General features: G+C 31.5%; 3 protein-coding genes across 5 annotated transcripts in view; 1 reads left to right on the forward strand and 2 right to left on the reverse strand.

The window, feature by feature from the left end:
- Nucleotides 1-87: 87 nt before the first annotated feature.
- Jmjd4 (jumonji domain containing 4) lies at nt 88-2,467 on the reverse strand. Its single transcript, XM_083049545.1, has 4 exons — nt 1,980-2,467; nt 1,591-1,888; nt 1,198-1,468; nt 88-1,124 (listed from the first exon to the last, which is right to left on the reverse strand). Exons 1-4 carry the CDS (start codon nt 2,221-2,223, stop codon nt 642-644), a joined length of 1,296 nt encoding a protein of 431 aa, XP_082905671.1. The 5' UTR covers nt 2,224-2,467; the 3' UTR covers nt 88-641.
- A 2,360-nt stretch (nt 2,468-4,827) lies between these two features.
- LOC145942645 (uncharacterized) overlaps nt 4,828-25,539 on the forward strand; it is a 69,600-nt gene continuing 48,888 nt past the window's right edge. The window contains exons 1-3 of the mRNA XM_083049570.1: nt 4,828-4,902; nt 5,334-5,583; nt 5,670-5,712. Of these exons, the coding sequence (XP_082905696.1) occupies nt 5,516-5,583; nt 5,670-5,712 (111 nt within the window). The 5' untranslated portion in view covers nt 4,828-4,902; nt 5,334-5,515. The remainder of the gene's footprint in view (nt 4,903-5,333; nt 5,584-5,669; nt 5,713-25,539) is intronic.
- On the reverse strand, nt 6,888-11,498 carry LOC145942548 (uncharacterized). Of its 3 annotated transcripts, none has more exons than XM_083049378.1 (7): nt 11,338-11,498; nt 10,176-10,625; nt 9,892-9,912; nt 8,917-9,357; nt 8,350-8,685; nt 8,091-8,232; nt 6,888-7,244 (listed from the first exon to the last, which is right to left on the reverse strand). In XM_083049378.1, exons 1-7 carry the CDS (start codon nt 11,402-11,404, stop codon nt 7,094-7,096), a joined length of 1,608 nt encoding a protein of 535 aa, XP_082905504.1. In that variant the 5' UTR covers nt 11,405-11,498; the 3' UTR covers nt 6,888-7,093. The 3 variants fall into 3 exon arrangements, with proteins under 3 accessions (XP_082905504.1, XP_082905505.1, XP_082905503.1); XM_083049379.1 differs by having other exon boundaries at nt 8,350-8,679; nt 9,892-9,915; XM_083049377.1 differs by having other exon boundaries at nt 9,892-9,915.

Raw genomic sequence — 25,539 nt, forward strand, 5'->3', positions numbered from 1 at the left:
TATAAGTTATGTTTTGCGAAATACTATTGTTTTACAAGCAACAGAGACGATGTATCCATGATTAGGTTGCACTTATAGCTTAGTAGAGTTCAGATAGGAAATTTTTATTGTAAATCTTTATACATTTAGAGAATCTGTAGTATATATATTCAATTAAGGAAAAAAAATATTATTTTTGTTTAATTATACTTTAGATTAAAGAGATCAATTTCACTCACATAGTGAAAAAATACGCCAGAGCTTCTAGAGCTTCTATTTATCGTATATACATTTTAGAACATAAGATAATTACTTTTTGCCATACACATGTTCCACACAGCAAACATATTATTAGCATTTTTTTTTTAATTTGAGCAATACTTCCTTCAATTCTTTGATATATTTTACTTGTGAATAATTGGACAATGTGTCTGATGTAACGTGTTTATTGTACAAAGATAATCTTAAAAAGATGACCCTGCGAAATGTTATCTTCTAAGAGAAAATTTAAATAAAGTTAAGCGAGGGAATTTATAAAATTTTAAACACATAAGAATATGACATGGTTTCATATGACAACCAAGTAAAAGTGCTATATTTACAAACAAAAATCATAAATTGCTTGTATTAACAAATTTATTTCGTTTGTTAACTTAATGAATTTATTGAATTTTGCTTTGCACAATCATGGAAGAAGTTACATTTTCAATGTTACAAGATGACTCGATAAACGAATTAACAGTTTTCAATAACAGTCGTGCTTCATCATTTTCACACATCAAGTTGTACACAGACAAATCTTGCGCGTCTGTGATAATATCCTCCAATATGTTTTTCAGTGCTCGCAAATCAAACAAACAGTGATTATATCCAAAATGATATTTGCGAAAACTGATAACTTGATTTTTCTTTAACATAGCATGTAAACGATTCTTAGCAATAAATGATATAAACTCGAGAAACTGTTTATAATCCATGCCATAGGAGGCCTTAAGCATCAATTGGCAATGTTTATTCCAGTTCTTCATATCCTTGCAATCATCAACTTCTTTCATAACAGATCTCAATTCCTTTTTTAACGTGTGCCATACATTGCTTATATTACAACCGTTAATCCAGTTATGATTAATGGAAATTGTATCTTCCTATATTAAAAATGACACGATTAATTTTCCATCAGTCTACGATTAAACTTTTCTTTTGCATTTAGTTATTTACCAAATTCCAAACTTGATGATGCCATCCAGATGGCACAAATATGATCTCCCCTACTTCTTGAATTATATCGAAACATTTTAACTTTTTACTATCATACGTTTTGTATTTTGTACGATCATTAAGATCCGCTGAAACTGCATCATATGCTAATTGCCCATAAAGATCACGAAGATGATCTTCCTCATGCGGAGGAAAAAGTAACCATCTCTTTCTCCCAACTATATTCGCAGACCAGCTATATGATGTGAAAACATCCGCGTGTAAAGGAGTCCTAAATCATCATAGGATGAACAATTAAATCAGTCTCGATACAAAGATACAATGATCGATGATATGTGAGAATAAATTTTGAATCTCAAACGAAAATAGTTGTAACATTGAAAATGTATTTACCACGTCTCTTTCGGTCCCATATAAATAAACATATAATCATCGTTTAATTCGGGATGAGCGATGTAATATTCGTTCAGCCAGTCGGATACGAAGTACCGAGGCACTTCGTAGATGGGGATATCGGGGAAGTTTTTCACACAGTGCCAGTCTTTCAGGTACAGCAACGGCATCGATTTCGCATAATTGTTTCGCTTATAATCGATCCAATATTCCAAGTAACTTTTCATGGGCATGTCATCCTTGAATTGCGAGTTGTAAAACTTCCTGTTACAGTCGGCGACCGGGACTACAGTACGTCCTGGACAATGGAAATTAAATTATGTCAATAACTGTCAAATTATGTCAATTTGTAGTTTCTCTCCAAGGAAGGAGGGGATTTTTTTACATACCAAACAATGCACCAAGCACCTCGAAATTGGGTGCATTATTTGACACCCATTCGCGTCTGCAGGGCCAGTTTTCAGTCGCTCGGGAATTAATGACACAGGGTTTATTACGTATTAGATACTTCGAGAAGAAATCGTCATATGTCACCGTGGATTCCTCAATTCGCTCGATCGTATCGGGGACGCGAGGGTCCTCGTCGAACGAGCACAAACCATTATTATTATTAATCTCGATGAACGTCGACATGGCCAAGATTCGGTCTTCATCCTACAGTTGTTGCATCCGCGACGAGACAACGATGACAGAAAAGAGCAATGTTTATGCTATCGAACAGCGATGCGAATCTAGAAATGTTCATTTTCGCTGTCAAGGACATGACATTAGAATATTTCCGAGTCGATGAATATTTTTCTACGCATCGAATCTGTCAGGATTAACCTTACTTTGCGCGACATCGCAATGTAAACAACTGCGGTCTTATACCGTGGACTAAATTGAGTTATCTAGATTAGCAACTAAGGCCGGTATTCATAGTCGGTTCTTATATTTAAGAATGTTTTAAGCCTAGTCTACAATAGAGTCGTAAGGTCGTAAACGTAAGAAATTGACCAATCACAGTCGGTTATTCTCCTCGAATTCAACTGTGATTGGTCAATTTCTTACGTTTACGACCTTACGACTCTATTGTAGACTAGCCCTTAAGTACAATCTTATGATGTGATTAACCAATCACAGAGCCGTATTTGCATCTTAAGACATTACTTAAGACGGGCTTGAAATAAGAACGGACTATGAATACCGGCCTAAGTTTAAATAATATAAAAATCACTTAAATTTAAATAATATAAAAAATTGAACAAAATCAAATGGTCAGTAAGCGATTAGTGATGATCTATTCTAATTGATTATCATTTCGGATAATTATTTAACTTGTACGATTAAATAACTCGTAAATGTATCGAGGTGACAATTTTGTTTGAGTTGTATTTCGCGCGTCAAGTAGCGAGATATCTCGATGCGAAAACATCGATGGACAATGTGGACAAGTGTTGCCTACGTTCATAATAATGAAGCATCGCGAGCGGGCGGCTATTAGACGGATCCAGTTCAATCGCGGACGAATTTAGGTAAAAAAGTGAGGGTAAGCCATAATTAACATTATATTTCATTAATTTGCGACTGCGTAGCTACAAATTACGGCGTCCAGCGCCGGCATATCATTGTTTACGCGCAGTCTCATTATTATAATCGTCATTCACCCGGCGACAATCGAGTACGTTGCACATTAACCATAACACGGCGTCGTATCAGTTTTCGAGGCGCGATATCATGATAAAATATCACATTCATATGGTGTACAAGTTGATTAGTGAGTTTCAATCCGCGTAATTATTTATTAATTCGATCAAATGATTAAATGTATGCATGTATATCGAAGGCGATGTATATTTTAAATATATATAGATAAAAGATGAAATTATATGACGATTCATCTAGATAACTTCCAGATTATTTAAATATTATTTTTTAAATCGCTTATGAAAACAGTTAAAAAATGTAAATAAATAAAAATGTTATGTAAAATAAAAAAATGAAAATTATAGATATAAAAATATATTTACAGTTTTATTTATAAGTTTTTATCGTTTACTGCTCAAGTTCTATTACTTAAAATATTTTCGTGCTATGTAATATGTAAAAATATGTGCTATGAAACTCTAAACCAAATTATCTGAATATTATATTTTAGATAATTTAGTAAAGATAACACTTTTTTTTATCTAAGATGCAGATATAGATAATACATAATATAAAGATAAGATAACGCCAAAATTTCATGTAGATGATCATCTATATAATTTTATTTAGATAACAGCAAACACTGATCGAAGGTTATTACTTGTCGAAGAAAATATTTTACATGCTTTATTATCTACTTGAGTATAAAGTATCGACGCGGTATGAATTTGTATAAATCATTTATGTCTCGTAATATATATATATTTACGATAATCATCATTTGTCATATACTGAAATCTCGTATTTTAATAATTTTCGATCATGTAGCGTCGAAATCACAGACATCTAGTGATATATCTGTGGTCGAAATATGGTGATTGCGCGATCATCGAATTTGCTGTTGGCGCACATGCGCGGTTAATTTCTAGGAACATCGTAAGAGACCGCGCGCTTCGCGCGCTTTTCCCACGTGTTTCCCGCGTTTTTTTCCCGCCTTTATCAAGCGCGCGTCGCCAGCCATCTTAAAGTCGGAAATGCCGTGCTGAAAGTGTCGCGCGTTTATTAATTGTATGTGAGTGTGATTAGTACGGGCGCGCGTAATCGTAATCAACTGTTTTTACGCGCTTAATTGTAAAATGAATTGTTCTCGTTAGGGAGTAGCAACGGTGAAATAAGAGAAGCAGCAACAGTGAAATAAGAGAGGCGTTGAGGTTCGGGGCATCAAGTAACGGCGGAGGTAACATGAGATAAATAATTTATTATTATTCATTTATTATTAGTTACGGTAAAAGTACCAGTGCTTAAACATGCACCTATATTTGGACATTCGTATTTATTTGGTCTTTAAATGCGGATATCTAAACAGCCATAAACATATATATGTACATTATATATATATATATATATATATATATATATATATATATATTTTCGATATTAAAAAGTTTAGATATCTGCATTTAAAAACCAAAAAGGTACGAGATGAATGTCCAGATATGCATGTCAAAGCATGATACTTTTACCTTAATAATAAATTCAATAAAAGGAAAATTTCAATATGCGCAATAAATTTAATTTGTATGTTACAGATTGTACGTAGTTGACGACATGGACAAATTGAGAGGGGAAGGAGGGGAAGGATGTCTGGAAAAGACATCGGGTGTCACAAAAAACTCTCTCTCTAAAGTGAGTATTTAATTATTATTTATTTATTACTAGACAGCACAAGCGCGCGTTTTGCGCGCACCATTATCCGATTTAATGTAATAATTTAAATTTTTAGAATGATAATAAATGAAAAATATTGCTGTATAAGCAAAAAAAATATTTTATTAATTATATTGTATCTTATGTGAAAGCTCATTAGTAAACTGTCAAAAATATTAATCGAATTTAAAAGTATTATAACATACATATTACTTTATAGCATATTACATATTAATTTTTATAACATATATTATTTTAAAAATTAATTAGCAAATTAACGCTTAATCGCGAAAATTTGCTAATTAAATATTCTAGCTTACATATTTATATTTATATTGTGTATGTTTTATAATGTGTGCGAAATAATAAGATTATTCTAATAATATGTATGTATATTTTATTTGTTACAGGTAGCATTGCGATACACAGTGCGATTCACACGTCGTGTCGGGAGTGCCGTGTAAAGTGTCGCGCGTCGGGAGTGCCGTATAAAGTTTCGCGTATCGGAAGTGCCGTGTAAAGTGTCGGACAATCGTAATTATTCGTGTTTTCGTGAGTGTCGTGAGTGCTAGGATGAGCTGAAGGATGAGCAATGACGGTCGACCAAGAGATGAGGAGGAGGTCCAGGGAGGCATCGGGCGACAGCGGGGCAACTGTGAGGTATGCAATATAAAAACTTTTTCTAAACTGAGTTGTTTATGAGATATTCGACACATATATACATAATTTGAATATTTTGTTTTCAGATCAATGTGCTGTGGACTACACTCCGCTATTGCGTCCGTATCGGTGAGTCAGAAATTATTGTTTATGTTATAAACATTTCTATACCGGTAATGAGGGTGTATATAATATGTTGAAAATATTAAAATAGTAATATGTTTATGTCAAAAATAAAACTTTATTAATAATCGCATTAAAGATGAGTAAGGGGTATATATATAATGTTGAAAATATCAAAATAGTAATATTTAATATTAATCGAGTTAAAAGAACTATATAGCATATATTATTAGAAACATTATTATTTTAATTTATAAAACATTATTTTAAAAAATTTAATTAGCAAAGTAACATTTTAATCAGCTGATTAAAATTTAATATTATTTGACAGAAATCAGCTGAATAAAGCGTTAATTTGCTAATTAAATTTTAAAATAAAAAATGTTATAAGAATTAAAATAATATTATAAATAATATTATAATACTTTAAACTCGATTAATATTTTTGACAATTATCAGCTATATATATTATTACGCTGAAATATTTTTATGTCACGAAATGAAAGACGAAAGAAAGAAAGTAGTATAGAGTTAGATGCAAATATATAAATTATATATATATATATATATCTTTTCGGGGAAATTCCGTTTATGTCATCATCAATATACTTTAGACAAATTCTTGTAAGATGCGTAAGAGGTTGTCGTGAATTATTCATGAGAGATGAGTACGGCAAGATATGTTTTTAGTCTCTGAAGTTAAATATATCATCATTAGTTTTAACTAACTATTATAATTCCTTGCTTGAGTAGAGATTTAAATATATCACAAGTAACGCAGTGAAATAATATCATATATATGTAACCGGATTTACAGTTCCGACAAAAATTATGAACACATCTCGATTAAATATTCAAACTTGTATAATCATGCGGTTACGCAACGTGATTAGTAATAGATAAATTGCATCCAGCTGATTAGCATTTGTCAGTGATAAGAATCAGAAATCAGTTTTCCTGGTTAATCAAAACGTCATTAACATTAACGGATAGTTTTAGCAAATGACGGAACATATGACTTTATTTTGTAGACGTTACACGACTTCATAGAGTTAATCAAATGATTATTTAAAAAGATTTGCGATGTTTATATAGTCATAGTATATATCGCAGCACAATATTTTCCTCTTTTTTAAATGTGGAATTTTTTAAAATATAAATAACTCACAAAAAGAAATATATACAATTTATATAGAGATTTATTTTCTTCAGATGCTAAATTATTTTCTTGACAATTAGAAAATATATATAAATAAAACATATAGGCCTTATATATTTTGTTGTATTATATTTATGTCACAAAATACAATTATAATCACAGCTCGCCGATCATTCGGAAGAATCTTTAGCGAAGTAAATATTTAATTTCGAAAATTAAATGCGGATATTAGGCCGGAATTTTACCCGCTTTTACGGAATAAGTACCTTTACCGGTACTATCTATATTAGCTGCGCTGCTGCTGTAAACACCTTTTGCACCTTCTGCAGTGCCACTCTGGTTCGCACCTTCCTCGGTGTCACCAATGCGAGAGAATAAACTATAAACAAAAAAACATACAATCAAAGAAAGATATTAAACCTTTCTTGATAAGTCAGAATTAAAAATAAAATTATATTTATTGTTGATATACGGTATAGAATAATAATAAATATATAATATTTAATATATTAATTTACATATAGGATAATATGTTTTATATTCCGGGCGACGCATTTTTTAATTTCTTTTTTTTAATGTTCTTTTTTATTTTTTTACTTATTTTATTTTTAAATTATAATTTTAATAAATTATAATTTTTAAAAATTAAAAATTATAATTCTAATAATATCACAGTTTTATATAAGAAACCAACAAATTGCATAAGTAAATTTTGACGAATTTTTTGAAACATACAAAATGCTAAAAAAAGATATACTATAAGTAATTGTTACTTAGGTTTATTTTCGTTGTTTTATGTCTCATTCATATTTGTTCATTAAATTACCATGTCTTGTTGATTTACATAATCAAGCATAGTTTGCATATCGTCGATTGTATGATGAACGGGAAGCATCTCGAAATAACTTGTTCACCTTGAAATTTTATTCCACAGTTGGAAAAACTCTACGCGAATTAATTTACCGCGTACAAAATTCTGATGTGTCACGTTACACAATGTCAAATTATTCTAATTATCATTCTTAGAATATTCGGGGCATCCCATACATACAATTCATGATATTAATAAGAAATTTTTTAAAAGACGATTTGGGGAAACAGATTTCTTTTCTTAAATCGTTTTTTAATAATTTTTAGAAAAATATCCAAGTATATTAAAATAGTATTCAAAAGTTATGGGCAATAGGATCGAAAACGATCAAAATTTTATTTAACGTATTCGTACTCTACTCCCGATCCGTGACCTCCGTGACCTCCCAGACCTCCGAGACCTCCGTATCCTCCGCTACCTGCAGCGTTTGCGCTAGCACTAGCTTGAGCATTAGCACTTGCTGCACCGCCACCAGCACATCCTCCAGCACATCCACCTGGAATATCATATATACAATATAACAATCAAATTTAATTTCTAAGTAATTAACAATTTTCTTCAAACTTCGAATCTTTATTCCTTGATTTTTTAAGATTACTTTTATTCAAATTACCTCCGCCTCCTACTCCGCCAGGTCCATATCCGCCTGGACCTCCTCCCTGTCCATATCCGCCTGGACCTCCTCCCTGTCCATATCCGCCTAAGCTTCCTCCATGTCCACCACCCAAACCTCCACCCAATCCTCCTGCTTCGCCATATCCACCACCTAAGCTTCCTCCATGTCCACCGCCTAGACTTCCGCCGTGTCCACCGCCTAGACTTCCGCCGTGTCCACCGCTTAGACTTCCGCCGTGTCCATCGCCTAAGCTTCCGCCGTGTCCGCTACCTGCACCACCCCCGCTCCATTTACTAGGTCCACCAAAACCGGAGTCATATCCTCCACCTAATTCTTATCACAAGGAATAACATATCAAATTTATATTACAAATACACATAGAGGCAAGAAGAGTAAAGGTTTTAATTTAATCATAAGTTTTAAAAATTATCGGACGGCTCATTAAAATGATTAAAATAACAAAAAAGTATGTCAAAGATATAAAAAAATCAGGAATATCTCATCAAATAGATTTTAATAATATAAAATATTATAATAAATCTATTATACATGATATTCACTTACGACCACTTCCACCTGAACCGCCGCCGCTACCACCGTAACCACCACTTCCGGCACTACTCCCGCCGTAACTACCTGCGCTTGAACCAGCACTGCCATAGCCAGCACTACCACCCAAACCTCCGCTACTTCCGTATCCTCCGGAACCACCATCATGTCCTCCTCCTACGAGCCCACCACTACCACCATGTCCTCCTCCTACAAGGCCACCACTACTACCATGTCCTCCTCCTACGAGACCACCACTACCACCACCGTGACCTGCAAGGCCACCACTACCTCCACCGTGACCTGCAAGGCCACCACCACCTCCACCATGACCTAGGGAACCACTTCCGCCATAACTGCCGGCACCGGCGCTACTTCCACCATAGTTTCCGGTACCAGATGTACCTCCACCATAACCACCAAGACCTCCTCCGCTATTTTTATCTACTCCACTTCCTAAAAATGTATACATTATTTGCATATTACAATGGAAATAGCAATATATTTGAAATATATATTATTAGATAATATATATATTAATTAAAGTTTAAGTTACGTAAATGTCCTTATTTTATAAAATGCTCTTATTAAATCATAAAAGTAATTATTATTATAGCAAAAGAAAGCAAAGAGCAGAGAGAGAAGCATTTTAAAAATAAATATGTAGTTTATGCAATTATTCATTTTTAGATAGCATGCATTAGTATGTCTATATTCCATATGAGAGATAAGAGGATTAAATTCTAATTAAGCTTATATCGTCTAATCGATTATATTCATATTTCTATATGTTATTTCAAGGCGTAAATTTTTGGGCATAATATTTCTTGCAATATATTATTGTACTCAATTGTACTTGTTAGAATGCAAAGCAAACTTAGCTTTAAATCTCGAATTTAGATGATTATTAAATACTAATTTCTTATTATATATATATATATATTTTTTTTTCTATGTAAGATACTAAATACTTTTTTGTTTTAAACTTACCACCACCGTAGCCTCCACTGCCTCCTAAAAACATTTACACAATATATAATATATTAAATAAATAATTATAACTACTTTTTAAATGAGATATTTAGAAAGGAAAAAATTATATATGATTATACATTTAATTATTCAAAGTTGGAGAAGATAATATCAAGTACCTTTTTATCAAGAAAATGCATAATAAATGTAAAAAATATATAATAATATATAAAATGCATATATATAAAAAGATAAATTGCGAAAGTAAAAGATGATAAATCGATAAAAAAATCAGAAATTACCATATCCACCACTACCAGCACCGGCGCCTCCGTATCCACCACCAAGACCACCGCTACTGCCACTTCCGTATCCGCCTTGACCACCGCCTCCGTATCCACCAGGAACACTGCCACCTCCGTAACCACCGCTGCCACCTAAACCACCATGACCTCCAGCACCAGCACCTGCACCTCCGTGACCGCTACCAACTCCTAGACCACCATCGCCACCTCCGTATCCACCACTGAGACCACCGCCACTGCCACTTCCGTATCCACCATGACCGCCAGTTCCGTATCCACCGGCACTCGACAATCCTGAAGCACCTGCCGAGGCACTGCCTACAGCCTGAGCATTGGATTTGGAGTAACTGCTACCACCGCTGGAACTTGCGCTGGCAGAACTGCTGGCACTGCTGAAGGAGGAGGATGGTCCTCCGCTATAACGCTTTGAACGCAGTGATTCGGCTTCTGCGACAAATCAAGAGAATCATTTTTTAGATTCTAGATGTTAACGTTTAAGCGAAATCGTTATTGAAGAAAGTAACTTTAATTATGTCGATATCATTTGAGAAATATTCATAGATTTCTCTGATGAGATACTTTAGATGAATTCTCCTCTTTCATTTGTATTACAGAGCAAGTGAATAATTGCTTAATGTTTACAAGAAATTACATATGCATTAAGCAAAATAGTCGATTATCTTGGGTCAGAGTTCAAGTATATGTACATCAATTTTATCTGTATCTAGTAGCAACTATAATTTCCGTATTCAAGATCCATTATCGATTTCTCTCTCTGACAGAGAAAAAAGTTGAATTATTTTACGTGGCTATTTCGTATTTTCATGGTGAACCTTCTTTGAAAGCAAGAAACGATCGTGATGAAGCTACAAAAAAAGATAGACGCGATGTTGCGAAAAAATGATCACCATTTTATTAATAGCTTAAAATCTTAAAAACAAGGATTGTCATCTTACTCATTATATCTCAAAAACTGGGAACATCAATTTTAATGAAGACAACGAGTTTATAGTCAAGATTATTTTATGAGTCAAGATTTTTCTCTCGCTTTAATAAAAATGATAAAAATAACAAAAATAAAATGTATCTTGGTAAATGACATGAGAGATTGTTAATGACGATGACGAGAGAGGTTGATGTAAATTCGAAAGTAATTTACCTCGCGCTTGGACACAAGCTGCAAGCAGTAGTAAGGCCAACAGGCCGGTCGTCTGACACTGCCACATGATGATATCCGCTTCTATCCCGATCGACCGCGGTCACCAAGTCTTTATATCTTGTCTCCCACTTCGGCCGCTCGTTCCTTCCTAAAACACCGGCTCCTTCGCTGATATATCGGATTGAGAAACAACGGGAGCAAAAAATGCAGATGCGTAGCCAAGGTTGAGGTGGTCGGTGATGGAGATATATATATATATATATTATCTTGAACGGGGATCCACGCGAATCTATCATCGCAGATCTTCTCATTCTTGTCTATCTCGCGATTGACATCGATGAACTGGTACTTCCATGCTGTTACATAATACAAAACAATGTAAAATAAATTTATTTCAAAAATTTAATCGTAAGACAAACAAAGAGTCTCTCGTTATTTCAAGAATAAATGGAAAAAAGGAATAAGGAGATAAAAATTAAATTAAAAAAGGAATATATATGTATATGCATAAATTATATTTCTTTTCAGAGAAATATGGAAAACAGAGGAATTTTTCACTTTGGTAAAGTTATTTATGATAAAAGAGTACTAATTATAATTCAAATAAATGATGTTCACGAAGGCCAGACAATATATACAGTTATTGAAACAAGAGATTAGATTATGATGTATCGACAGGTAACAGAGTTGTATAGACAAAGCAAAAACTTTCTCCTGTGATTATCGTTGCATTGTCACTATGTCTGATGGCTATTGTTATAAATACAATGTATTATAAATAAACACATGTCAACGTAGTTATTTATATAAAAATATAAGTGGCTATGGTTTGTAATTCATGCATTAAACGGTGCTTAAACGTGAAAAATAATATAAGAAAAGAGCGGAATTGGTCATTGGCATTGCCAATGGTTTAATGATCAATTGTCAAAACAATCCCTGAAGATGACACATATGTAAACCGATAATGCAAAACGTTTCAATGAAGGCCACTGCAGCTTCCAACGGATTTCTCTTGATGAACTTCAATGTCATTTTAAAGATTTATCATCTGTGATATAATCGCTAATAATATATAATTGGAATTATTCAATTCTTAGAGTGATAATCATGATCTTCCTATTTTTACAAAATACTTTATATGAATAAGAAAGAATAATCGGTATAACATAAAGAGGAAAAATTTATATTAAAACATAAAATATATTAATATTATTAATTTAATTACTATTACTATTATTTTAATATTTAACATTTTACTGTTCAAAATTTAGTTAAATGTACTTTTTTTTGTTTAAGCTTTATTATTATATATTTACTATGTTTACAAAAATTAAATTTGTGAATTAGGCAACTCAAAATAATTCGAAAATGTCATAAAATTAAAAAAAAAACTATAATTATTTATCTCTTATGTATAATTGAAAAACTTATAAAATAATTGATATATAACGACTTATTATTATAAGGATATTAAAATCGAATAAAAATCATGTTTGTATTAAACTATTAATAAATGAGTAAGAATATAATCGATTATAAGATATAAGCGGTAAATGAATTTATATACTGAATTAAATTATTATATAGGTATATGTGCAATGATTATATTATTATAAAGTATGTAAAATAAACGAGGTCTAGCATAAAATATCTCTATATAATATATAAGAATATTTACGAGGTAAACATTTCTTAAAAATTATTAAAGCATTTTTTATTCGATCATCAATCAAAATGTATATAATAAAACGATAAAACAAATTGCGCGATTTATTTAAATCTCAAATAATCACACACAATGCATATATGTATATGTTTCTATGAAATGTGTATTCCGAGAAGCGCAAATTAAGAAAACGCAAATTAAAAAGAAAATTAACTGTAAAGCCTATACATATATTTTCTGTATCCATGAAAGATAAAATGCTTCTCTTTTTTTATGTTGCAAAACTATTGCAATCTGTTACAACCGCAGATTTCTCGGAGTTAGGAATCGATTATACAAACTTTTATGAAACGCCATCTTTTCATTAATAGTTGGTCAATTTGTAATGTAAAATGCTTCGGTCGCTAATTAATTTCAAGTTAGGGAAATATCCAATGTTACCACAGACATAATTAACGTGATAAAATGCTAGATATCTTTTAATTATTATTTTCTAAGAGTTTTGTGAATCATATAATATTTCTACAAATTGATATATTATAGGAATTATAAATCAAATGGAAAATAATGAAGTTTAATTAACTTAAAAGATGAAGTAACGCGTATAATTAGAAGAGAGTCAAGCGATAGTTTGTCTATCTTTCGTCATTGCTGTTTTTTTTTATTTATTTGCAATGATTTATGATTTGCATACTTAGCACAGAGTGAACAAAACATACGAAACGAGAGAACGAGACATACGAGAAGAGAAATATTTGTTTAGTGAAATAATCACACACGATTGCTCATTTCAATCCGAAGATCGTCATTCAAATGAATCTACGATAACCTCCGTTATATTAACGAACGCTTAGATATTGACTTAATCGCTATTTATTTGATATATTCACTTGACGCAATTTGTATTTCTAAATAATAAAAATGTGTGCGCGTTTGATAAGGAAATAATGATATTAGAGATAAATAGAGAGAATTTTTTAAAGTATGCAATCATAAATCATTTATCTCGCTATATTTAATAAATAGGAAGACAATATTTTTTTTATATAATTGCGTTTATATCATATAAAAATAATGTATATATACCTATACATAATCAATTGGAAACTTCAAATTTTCATAAGAAAGACTATAAATCTAGAAATTTATGTCATTACTTTACAGATCAAAAGGGATCAAGATGAATAAGATATTAATAAATAATTTTCTTTAGTCTTTGAGCTAGAGAAGAATATTTTATCGAATAAGAGACGTTTGAGAAATTTTATTTATATATGCAATGTGTGCGATTAACGTGTGATTAAGATTATGATCGATGAAAATGAATTCATTATTAATATACCGCACATTTTATATGGACAGGACAACAAGGTGTCAGGTTTTTTACGTCGATTGTAAGCGATCGTCTTTGCTGATATCGAAGAAGTAATAATTGTCGAATATCGTTAACTATCTCTTGAACGTCTTGAAATATGTATGTATAATTACGGGAATTCTATACATTTTTTTCTTCCTCGAGATTTGTAATGGAAATACCGCGATTTCCAGTTTTTCCAACTTCCGGCAAGAAAATTAGCTGTAACATAGACGTATATACGTATAAGAAAAACGAATAAATTGATTATTACAAAAGATAATTATAAATTGCAGAAGCAATGCATAGCTAACTGTTCTTTTTGCGTTTTACTATAAATAATTATGAATGATTAACGATCGATTCGTTTTTATATATCTCAATAATTGTTTAATTGTATATATTACACTAACAGTTTTTTCATTAATCAAAATAATTTAACTGTTTTTATGTTTTGTCAATTATAAATTTCTCAAAATTAAATTATTTAAAGTACAATTCTCTTATAATGGTAAAATATAATGCATGAATAGCAAAATAAAATAGTAGGTTCATCCTTAATTAAACAAGTTATTTTATATATATATAATTTTTGCACACAAAATTGAGTTTCTTGACGATTAATTAATTATAGAATTAATTTTTGTATATTTTTTCCCGATCTTCAAATACGCATTTTACAAGATAATTTTTTACCTATAGCCTATATAATAGATTATATTTTAACAAATAATCATAAGCGCGTCATCGGCTTATTATTATTAAAATCCACTCAATGTTCATCGATCGTGAGATAATAATCGTAAGAATGTATACGATATATACCGAAACTCATTAAGTTAATTACTAAGCTACATTACTTACTAAGAAAATCGTTTTAGCATACATTACTTGCGATTTATTTTCTCACGCTCGTGTGCGCGCGATTTGCGCGGACGAGTTTAGACGCGCATTTTCGATTAGCGAGACTACCGTAAGGATATAATAAACATAATTACAACAGCAGAGTAATACGATTTTTTTCTTACTTTTTTTTCCTCGATGTATCAGCCGCTTAAGACTCGTTTCTTGTGCGAAATTTTAATCAAGAAACATGACGTTATTTCTCAGAAGATTATAATCTTCCATTTTAATATACAGGATGTTCCAAAAACTATCAAATATATTTTATATATATAAATTATTTATTTTTCTTTTTATAAAATTCTCCTTTTAAAATTATTCAAAAAGATTGTATTATCTATTTTTATTTTTGATTATTTCGAAATTTATATATATAGAGAGAAAAATAATATTCATTTTAAATCAATTGGAGAATCGGTTCAATAATTTTTGGACATCTTATATAATAAATATCGTATTAACGAAATTACATAATATAGGACCAACCGGGACCAACTCTATAAACCAGTTTTTTTTTGTTATTAAATCTGCTTTAGAAGAAACATCGTAAATAAAATTCTATTGTGGGTCTATATTAAAAATAATCATTGACGTCGTTTCATCTTTGAATGATTTATTATAGAATAATGATAGGAAGTACAAAAAATACAATATCAAATATGTGGGAAGTCCATTCAAAGGATTAAATAAAAAAGGATCGATAAATTAATTTAATTAAAAGATTCTGATATTTATCCATCCCAAAAAGGTAGTACGCTGGTATGCTTATGTTACCAAAATAATCTGCAAACAATACACTATTGAAACTTATATACGATTAATTTTTGGCTCGTTTTAAAATACTGAAAATTGAAATTTTTAAGCCGCGCATCGCATACGGCGCGGATTCATTTTACGTTTATTAGATTAAAATAGTAGTACGCTAATATGCTTATGGTACCAAAATAATCTGCAAACAATACACTATTGAAATATGTATACGATTAATTTTTGGTTCGCTTTAAACAATTGGAAATTAAAATTTTTAAATCGCGGACCCCTTACGGCGCGGATTCATTTTACGCGGATTTATATTAGATCAAAAAGTTTGTAGGCTGGTATGCTGATGGTACCATCAAAATGTGCAGACTGATAAAATATATGAAAGATTAATTTTTGGCTCGCTTTAAAATATTGAAAATTAATATTTTTAAACCGCGGACCCCATACGGCGCACAATTATCAGCTGATTTCTGTCAAAAAATATTAATCGAGTTTAATGTACTATGACATTTTATTTAAAATATATTATTTTATAATTTCTATTACATACTATTATTTTAAAATTTAAATAACGAATTAACGCTTTAATCAGCTGATTTCTATCAAAAAATATTAATCAAGTTGAAACAAACTTTATATAAAAATATCTTTTTTTTTTATATAAAATCGAAGAATAGTGCGCGCATTGCGCGCACTTGTGTGTTGTTCTAGTATATGTAAAAACAACAAAGATTTATCTTTATTATATAGTACCTATTAATTTTGTTATATCTTAGAAAATATTCAATATTATTAGTAGAAAGAAAAAGACATTCGCAATCGTATTGATATATGTTTATTGCAACAAAATATGCTGATAATTCTACATTATTATAATGTTATATTCATTTATCTTAGTTGTAGAAGATAATTTAAGAAAAGCTATATCTCTTGAAATACAATGGATTTATCTCAGTGGAAGATACATGTACCTGAAATACATAGACTATTTCAATATTGATTATACCAGAAAATGATTTCTCAAAATTGAGTTACTGTAAGAAAACCAATATTGTATAGAGATTCTATCCGTTATAGCAAACATTACACATGTATTTTATGTTTTCATGCAAATTCTCTAACACACTTTGATTTTATTAGAACACAGTATATTCTTTACGCTCTTTCCTACTGACTTTGTTGTTATATTTATGTTATAATATCGTAATTTTATTATTGCAATACAAGTCTGTCCTTTTTATTTGCATCTTTTGCAAGTAAATACTCTTGTTATGCTAATTGAGTTTATCTTCATCTTAATTGCCAAGTATTTTGATTTAAATCTATGAGTGTTACAAAGTATAATTGCATTTGTCGCTGATCATAATGTAATTTCATAATGACACACTTTCCAATCTGTGACAAAGCAGATAATTAAAAGATAATAAAAGAAATCTCTTGTTCATGTTAGTCTTATAATATTACAACAATGTTAAACTATCTATTAGATTATTGAATGTATTGTACGTCAGACATTTTATGAGACAAAGTTGAAGTTTGAAACCAGTCTACGATACAGAACAAATTTCTATATAGATATGTTTCCATATCACAAAGCATTTGTATGAACCTTCATTTCTAAATATATACTCATGGCTTTTTATTTAACTGTATTATATATATAATTCTAGATCTCTTTCATGTTATATATTAACTATAATCTAAATTACACAACAATCTCCCCCAACGACACAAAAATTCAAAACACATATTTTTAAATGTCTTTTTATCAAAAGACATTTAAATAGATCGATTTTCACATTTTTTACGCATTTATACAATATAAAATCCTAATTAGACATGCTTAACGGTTAACTTAATTATTCATCTCTTTGATTTATTATTTAGGCTGGACGGCGTGTACAAAAAGGAAGGGTGTACAAATTCCGTCATTTAAAAATAGCAATAGAGATATCAAAAACATATTGTTATGTAGTGTTATATATATTGTGCCATCTTACAAAAAAAATTTCTTCCAGTCTCTTTGCAGATGCTACGTCATATTGGTTCTAAAAGCACGATGGCACAATTTATAAGTTGAGTTAAATCATAAGCATCTTATAGCGCATCTCTACAGCTTATAATATAACTCTCTATAATATGTTATGCATTCTATTTAAACGAATTAGATCTTACAAAAGGAAAAAATGCGTAAAATTATTGTCTTATTGAAGACAATGAGCGTTAAAGATAATGATTCCATTATAAAATTGGTCCAATATTAATACGTATAATTAATATGTATAATTTCTTGCGTTGATAATGTCACCGAACCTTTACTTATGTTACATAACAGAATGCAATCTTGAAAAAGTACTGTTAATGTAAATAATGTAAATATTTATAGATACAAGTCTAACATAATATATTTGTTTTACATACATTGAATAATAGCGCAGGCCAGTTATATGTAATGCATAAATTTTATGCTTATAACAATAAAATCTTTGTCGTTAAAAGCAAATGTCTAAAAATACATTATATGCTTTTATATGTTAAGTTCGAATGTGAATTATCCACGCAATTATTATCGTTCAATATAAATCAGATATAAAAAAGTTTTGATAATTTCTAAACAAATGCAATTGGTATATATGTGTTTACAAATATGTATTTACAAATCTTTATATATTTTTATACGCATATACTCTTTTACAAATAATATTCTCCATAAGTTTGTGATATAATATCGAAAGTCTTGTCTATATATTTTAATATCAGTTACTAAATTTGTACCAAAAGCATAAAAAATCACATATAAAAAATTTTGCAATTTGTACATAAAATCTTTTTATATTTTCGTCTCTAAATAATTTTATATAATATCTCTGTCATTATATTTAATTATTTATATTAATTTTTTCATTATATTTAATTATATTAATTTTTAATTGTCTTCAAAATTGTAATGTTCTCTAGAAGAATGCCTTAGTTTAGAAATATTTTTAATCTTTTTATTAAAATATGATTAAAAATATCACTTTTAAATAAATGCTTCCAAAATATTACCAGTATGTAAATCTATAAATTTACATAATAGTAAAAAAATGCAATTGGACGTGTTATTCTTCCAGAAAACAGATTAATTTTTAGATAGATATAAAATCAGATATAAAATCCGAGATACACGCAATTTTTGATTTCATGTATAAGGCCAAAAATTTAGACTTTTTCGTTACATATCTCAAAATCATACTGTACGGCACAATTCCTTGATAAATGGTTCATTTCTTAATAATTATTTCATTATCATGCATAGGTTCAATTTTAATATTCTTCTTTTCCATTCATGCTGGCGGACACATGGCTCTGTTGAGTTGCACTTCGAATGACTTCAATCCATCTAAAAAAATATAAGTTTTTATGCTTTTCTTAAACCGTGATATATATAAAACAAAATTTAAATATATGATTACTAATCATACATTTATATGTAAGAACTTTTTTAAATTATAAGAGTACGTGTTGCATATTTACCTTCCAAAAGTATAATCACTTTCTGCTCGGAAGAAATATACATGATTCTTGAATTGTAGCTTGAATACAAAATCCTTATTAATCCCGTCTTTTTCCGACGGTGTGGATACAGTGTATCCTAATAACGGCAAACTAGCCAAGGGAAAATTATCTTGATGAGACTTGTAGAAGAATAAGCAAAAGTTGGTAAATACAACCCAAAGCTTTTGCCAACCATTGCTATTTTTGAATTTTCGTAGAAGAAATCCACTTAGCTGATTCTGAAACATAATAAACGTTGATTAATTTTTATGTAGAATATACAAATCTCTAACACAGTGAAAAAAGTGTGTGTGTGTGTGTGTGTGTGTATGATACATATATAATTCAGAATTGTAACGTACCTGAAATGCTCGTAATTGATCGCTGTAACTAATACTTGTATTGCGATGCCAGCAAACATGAACTGTAGTATTGCTACGTTGTGAGGCCTTTGCACCTCCGCAACTAGTTCGATCTACTTCTAATCCTACACCATCTCCGACTTCATCAGCTGAACCTAAAACTTTTGCATAAAAAGGAGAAAATTTAAATGAAATCATTTTATTTTTATTATTCGAAAAACAAAATCCCCAAAGATTTTAGAACTTACTGCAAGACTTTAAACTTAAATACGGCATCTTCGCATCTGACGCATCGACTTGCGTTACAGCCATGTTCAAATCTTCCATCCATCTTTCTTTCTCTTCTTCATTGCTTGCTGCTACTGTTAATGATCTGTAAAAACAAAACGATTCAAATTTAACAAGGAGTGTAACGTGCAGTAAATTTATGAAACGTACGCTTCAATAAGATTAGTTTAGTTAGTTGACTTCTCAATAATGATATGGCCTTTTAACGAAGATCATTAGTTTCTCTTGACTGTCTTATCTTCTTAACTATGCAATATAATTTGAGAAACATGATACTCACTGATTTCCTTGTCCGTCAATAATAAACGCGAAATCCGTCCCAGTTTTATTATCCGCATCTTGAATCTTTATCCCTTTCAATGGTAGTTGACCATGTACACGGAAGCATTGTGTCGGTTGTTGAGTACGGAATGTATACAATAACACGTCCGAGAACTGTGAAGATAAACGTGATAATTAATCTAACACGTCGCGTTGTGTCACACTAATTAAAAACGAAAAATATACGGGAAGACTTACCAAGAAGAACATACGTTGTTGAAAACCTTTACGGCTATACTTCTGTAGACACCCTAGTCTAATGAACCTTCGACCTTCTTGCACTAGATTGTCGAAGCCAGCAATGTCTCGTTGCATTTCGCACAATTGTACCAGGTTTTCCTGCAATAATGAAAAGCAGATTAGAAACATTAGAACAATTTAATTTGTTCAAATACTGTATTCTCATAGTAGAAACTCGATGAGCTAGTAGATGTGTTAATTTTCTCACCGCTTGATTTATAATTGTGAGTCCCTCGAGTAGCGTCTCGCCGAGTCTATCTCTCGCTGCCAAGCAATCCTCAAAATCGGTATGGTCTTTTGGATAATGATCCAATAATCCTAAAAAAAGAGCGACATCCCGTGTGAGAGATTCGTTAAGAGTTACGTTAAAAAAAAAAAAAAACGAATAATCGATATTAATCCACACTTACTGTCGATAATACTGTTGTAATGCAATAATCGTTGCAGAGGTTTCAAAAGGAATGAGGTCAACGGCAAATAGCAGTGCTTCTGCGACTCGAAATCCCGGCAGAGTTGATCGAAGCGTTGTGACGTTCGCATCGAGTATTCCATTTTCTCCAACACCGGAATTAGATTCTCGAGGTACTGGTCGTAGAGAGGCAGGATGTTCAACAGGGTATTGTACAGAAAGTCGCCGATATTGTGACGGACGTTGTTCTCCCAGCGATTAATGCGCGCCTCCATTTCCTGGAGACAAGGCCCGTGAGCGTCAGCGAGCAGCTCGATTAAAGAGACCACCGATTCCCCTTCTAATTCCGCTTCCCTGGAAACTTCCTCCCGGAACCACTAAAACATAAAATAGCTATTCAGAATCTTTTCGAGGATTTAAAAAAATTCGATCAGCTACACAGAGAGAATTTTCTCTTAAAATTTACCTTGAAAATCATGGTAATCGTGGGATAATATGATATGGAGAGAATTTTACGAAAATTTCTCTGATTAATATTTATCACAATAAAAATAAGAATATCTATTGCAATAAAATATGAAATATGTTTGATTTTACTGTGCAGTTTAGTAAATTCTAAGAGAAATTCTTTCAGGGTAAATTCTAAGAGAAAATTCTCTCAGTGTATAAAAAGACGCGAGAAACTTGCTTTTAAATTCTTCACAAATTATTTTGTGAAGAATATAATTAATGAATAATTTAAAAACAAATATTGTATTTATATCTTTTCAATTTTTTATTATTATTAAAAAATTCAAATTTTCTATATATTATTACATAGATATATTATATATTATTCTAATCTTTATATAGTAACGTTATTATAAAAAAATTCTTTTTGACGATCGAACATTTTTCGTTTCTCAGCTGAACTGGCGTAATAATTTTTTACTCACCACATTAATAACATCCAAATCCTTCTTGTACGTTCGTTCCGTCACCAGAAGCTCCTTGGCTATATAATAGGCTTTATCAGTTGGCCATCTCTAGACAAAAAAAAAGCATAGCTTTTGTCATAAAAGATGCAAAAATAAATTAGAACTTTTAGATACAAATCTGATTTCCTTTTGCAATTTTTTTTATTCAGCTGTATATTCGTGTTTATTTTTTCTTCTTATTTTTTATCAATTTATAAATGACAAACTTACCCTCGCTTTTCTGACTTCCGTCTCCTCCGCTTCCCCATTTCGTGCGTTTTTCACCGGGCTAAGATCCGGAGATTCTCCGACTTTATACACCACCTTCACCTCGACCTCGCCGTTCGTCGCTCGTTTATCCGAAGATTTTTCGGTGTATACAAAATTATTGTTCTCCCGTTGATTAGATATCTCCTGCTTGTCGGCTTCGACATCTGCAAGTAGATTTTAGTCAGACGACCGGGAGAGAAATTCCGCTAAATATAAAAAGAGATGAGAAAAATAATAAATGATAAAAGTGTTGATATCTGAGAAATATCTGAGGAAATGTAAGGCTTGATGTATATTATGGCACGCATGCTATGGTGCACCCTCCTTTGATTTTTATTTATTTTTTTTCTTATGAATTTCTGCTGCGCTCGAGAAAAAAAGATGTCGATGATCGATTTCGGTAAAACGACAAGAATGCTTTTGGGAAAATTATTTTATGTGAGTCGAGAGATGGTATCTATATAACTATAAGTATCTCTAATTATATAAAATCTGTACACATACACTACTAAAAATCTACATGCACGAAAAAACGGTGATATTTTCAATGTATTAACATATATTGTGAAATTAGCAAACGCGTCATTATAAATTGCTGTTTTTTTTTAGCAGCAACATTAAAATATTGTGTACTCAATATTTTTATCGTAGATTGCTAAGAGTTTTATCGTATCTTAACAATAATACGGTCACTTTTATAGCAATATATGAAGATGACAATTCCAAAATCTCAGAGCCGGATACGTGCAGTGATTTTTTTTCTTTATAACAGAAATTTAAGTATAAAAAATCCATCTTTTCTGCAAAAACGATATAGAGCGATAACATACAAGTGAGATGCAAATAAGCCATTTCCGAATAAACGAATAAAAAAATCAAAGTTACAGCCAACGAGAGAAAAACTTCATTCTTACGAAGATTCATGCCTAAAAGCGCATAGCTATAAACGTATTGTGCTTCGAGTAATAAGCAAATTAAATGGCTATAAGAAACAAAATTAATGCTAAGTGAAAATCTATGTGATGCATTCTATATTTCATTGATGCGAGAAACACAAATCGCGTATGGAAATAGCAGCATTGCGTTCGCACCGGAAAAAGCCTCTTAAGCAGCGAGTCTTTGATCGAATTTCCGATTTTGCCGGAGATGAAAACGACGAATGCGATATACAATTTGTGTGAACAAAAAAAAAGACACAAGTGTATTATACAGGATATTTAGGAGTAAGCTATTCCGCTTATGTTTTGCATCAGAGCTAATGGCATAAAGATCATTGAAATACGAGTGTGGGGTAGTGACGCATTTGCATCATTAAAGCCTTTGACAAAGGCCAAATATATATACATACATATGTATATATATTTGGCCTTTGCCGCTTTAATTAATAGCCACATTATCGCAGTCTTATACAAGGTCATATATATGACCTCTAAGGGTATTTTAATTTTCAACCTTAAAACGATTATAAAAATGTTTCATCGCACATTTATTTATTACGATATATTTATGAAAGCATATCATTTTTTTAAGGCTCGTACATCTATGTATTCATTGCCGAATTATTTTTATGCTTCTCTTTCCAGCAATAATTTCTGCAATTGCAATTTAAGGCACTTGCCTGCATCCGTCGATGCAAATGCGTCAGAGAGCCCAGACTTCGCGACTTTAAACGGGAAATTCGTGCTACTTAAAACGAAACGAATTATGAAATAACGACGAAGAGGAAAAAAAATCGTAATAATCCACAGTTACAGACAGGCATTGTAAGGGCATTACTCACACATATATTGCCATCCGGTCGAGCGACGAATCCGGCATTGCGGTAAAGAGATACGGTATAAAGAGTAAAGAAAAAAAAAAACCGAAAAGGAGAACAAGGATGTCGAGTATCGCACATCGGGAGGTAAAACGGGGATTCGATATCTCCGTAGAAATTACCGTGTAATAAAATGAAGAAAAATGCAGAGAGACCACCTGGACCCCGCGCATACATCGGGTCCGAAATTGAAACGTCAGTCATCAACCGCGCGTGGACGGATCAAATGAAAAAACGGAAACGAGAGGAAGAAACGAATTGGAGAACGATAGAAATAGAGACAAAAAAAAAAAGAAGAAAGAAACTAACTGTTCGGAAAGACTAAAAGCAAAAATTACTAATCCGATATATATATATATATATACGTTTTCTTTTTGACTTTGTATATAATTTATTGTTATCATAATTAATGTATCAATAATCAATGTACAATAGATTTCCCTACGCTTGGAATACCGCTCTCGTCCTTCGGGGACGCCGGTAATTCCCCCACGTCCTTCCACCGAGCTCTGCGCCCCGATATATATATTATATCGTTCGAAATCGATTACACGATCGGATCAATCGACGAGACGGCGCATCTCAATCGGGGGAGAATCACCGCGTAAAACAGATATATTTTTTATATATATATATATTTATATTTATATTATATATATATAGCGTTAACAAGTGTACGGTATATCGATAAACGATCAAAAAGTGTTACACAAATTACAAACGGGGGGCGGGGGGGAAGGAGCGTTTCGCCGACACGACGGACACCCCGACGTACTGCTACGATGTGTATTCTGCTTTAGTTTAATTAATTATCTTGTTTCCATCGCCACAAGTCATTTTTTTCCGACCGTTCAATCGGGTTCTCTAATTGTACAGAATTATAATTATATGTATGCATGCATACACGTGTGTGTGTGCGTGTGTGTGCGTATACAGGGTGTCCCACCATATCCTGCCCCGATTGTCCCTTGGAATATTAGAATTAATTAATAATAAATTAATAATGAAAGACGATGATGATTCAATGATAGTTGAAGCTTCGATAATCGCGGAGTTTTTTCTAGTAGTGACGATTTTTTTATTAGAGTCTTTAATCTTCGAGAAGGACCCACCCTTTCGAGAGAGAAATATACTGAAAAAAGATGCAATGGGAATCTTTTCTCTCAGTAAATTTCCAATTGGCTTTATCTTGATAAAAGCTTGGCTTTGGTGCCAAGCTATTTAAGGGAAAATAGAGATATTTTTACGATACAGATGATAAAAGGACACTCAGTCAGCAAATGAGGCATCCTGTATACGGACGTCGTACATTTCG

Source organism: Prenolepis imparis, unplaced genomic scaffold (assembly GCF_030444845.1).
Source record: "Prenolepis imparis isolate NDT839.2.m4 unplaced genomic scaffold, iyPreImpa1.0 SCAF_11, whole genome shotgun sequence".
Taxonomy (NCBI): domain Eukaryota; kingdom Metazoa; phylum Arthropoda; class Insecta; order Hymenoptera; family Formicidae; genus Prenolepis; species Prenolepis imparis.

Bases quoted from the DNA above. Each gene is read 5' to 3' on its own strand.
- Jmjd4 (XM_083049545.1), bottom strand. From the start codon at position 2,223: ATGTCGACGTTCATCGAGATTAATAATAATAATGGTTTGTGCTCGTTC. The intron at 1,889-1,979 runs GTATGTAAAAAA...TCCATTGTCCAG, and splicing joins GGTGCTTGGTGCATTGTTTG to GACGTACTGTAGTCCCGGTC. The intron at 1,469-1,590 runs GTAAATACATTT...ATGATGATTTAG, and splicing joins ATGGGACCGAAAGAGACGTG to GACTCCTTTACACGCGGATG.
- LOC145942548 (XM_083049377.1), bottom strand. From the start codon at position 11,404: ATGTGGCAGTGTCAGACGACCGGCCTGTTGGCCTTACTACTGCTTGCA. The intron at 9,916-10,175 runs GTAATTTCTGAT...AAATGTTTTTAG, and splicing joins TGCTGGTAGTGGTGGATATG to GAGGCAGTGGAGGCTACGGT. The intron at 7,245-8,090 runs GTACGAATACGT...TTTTGTTTATAG, and splicing joins GGTCACGGATCGGGAGTAGA to TTTATTCTCTCGCATTGGTG.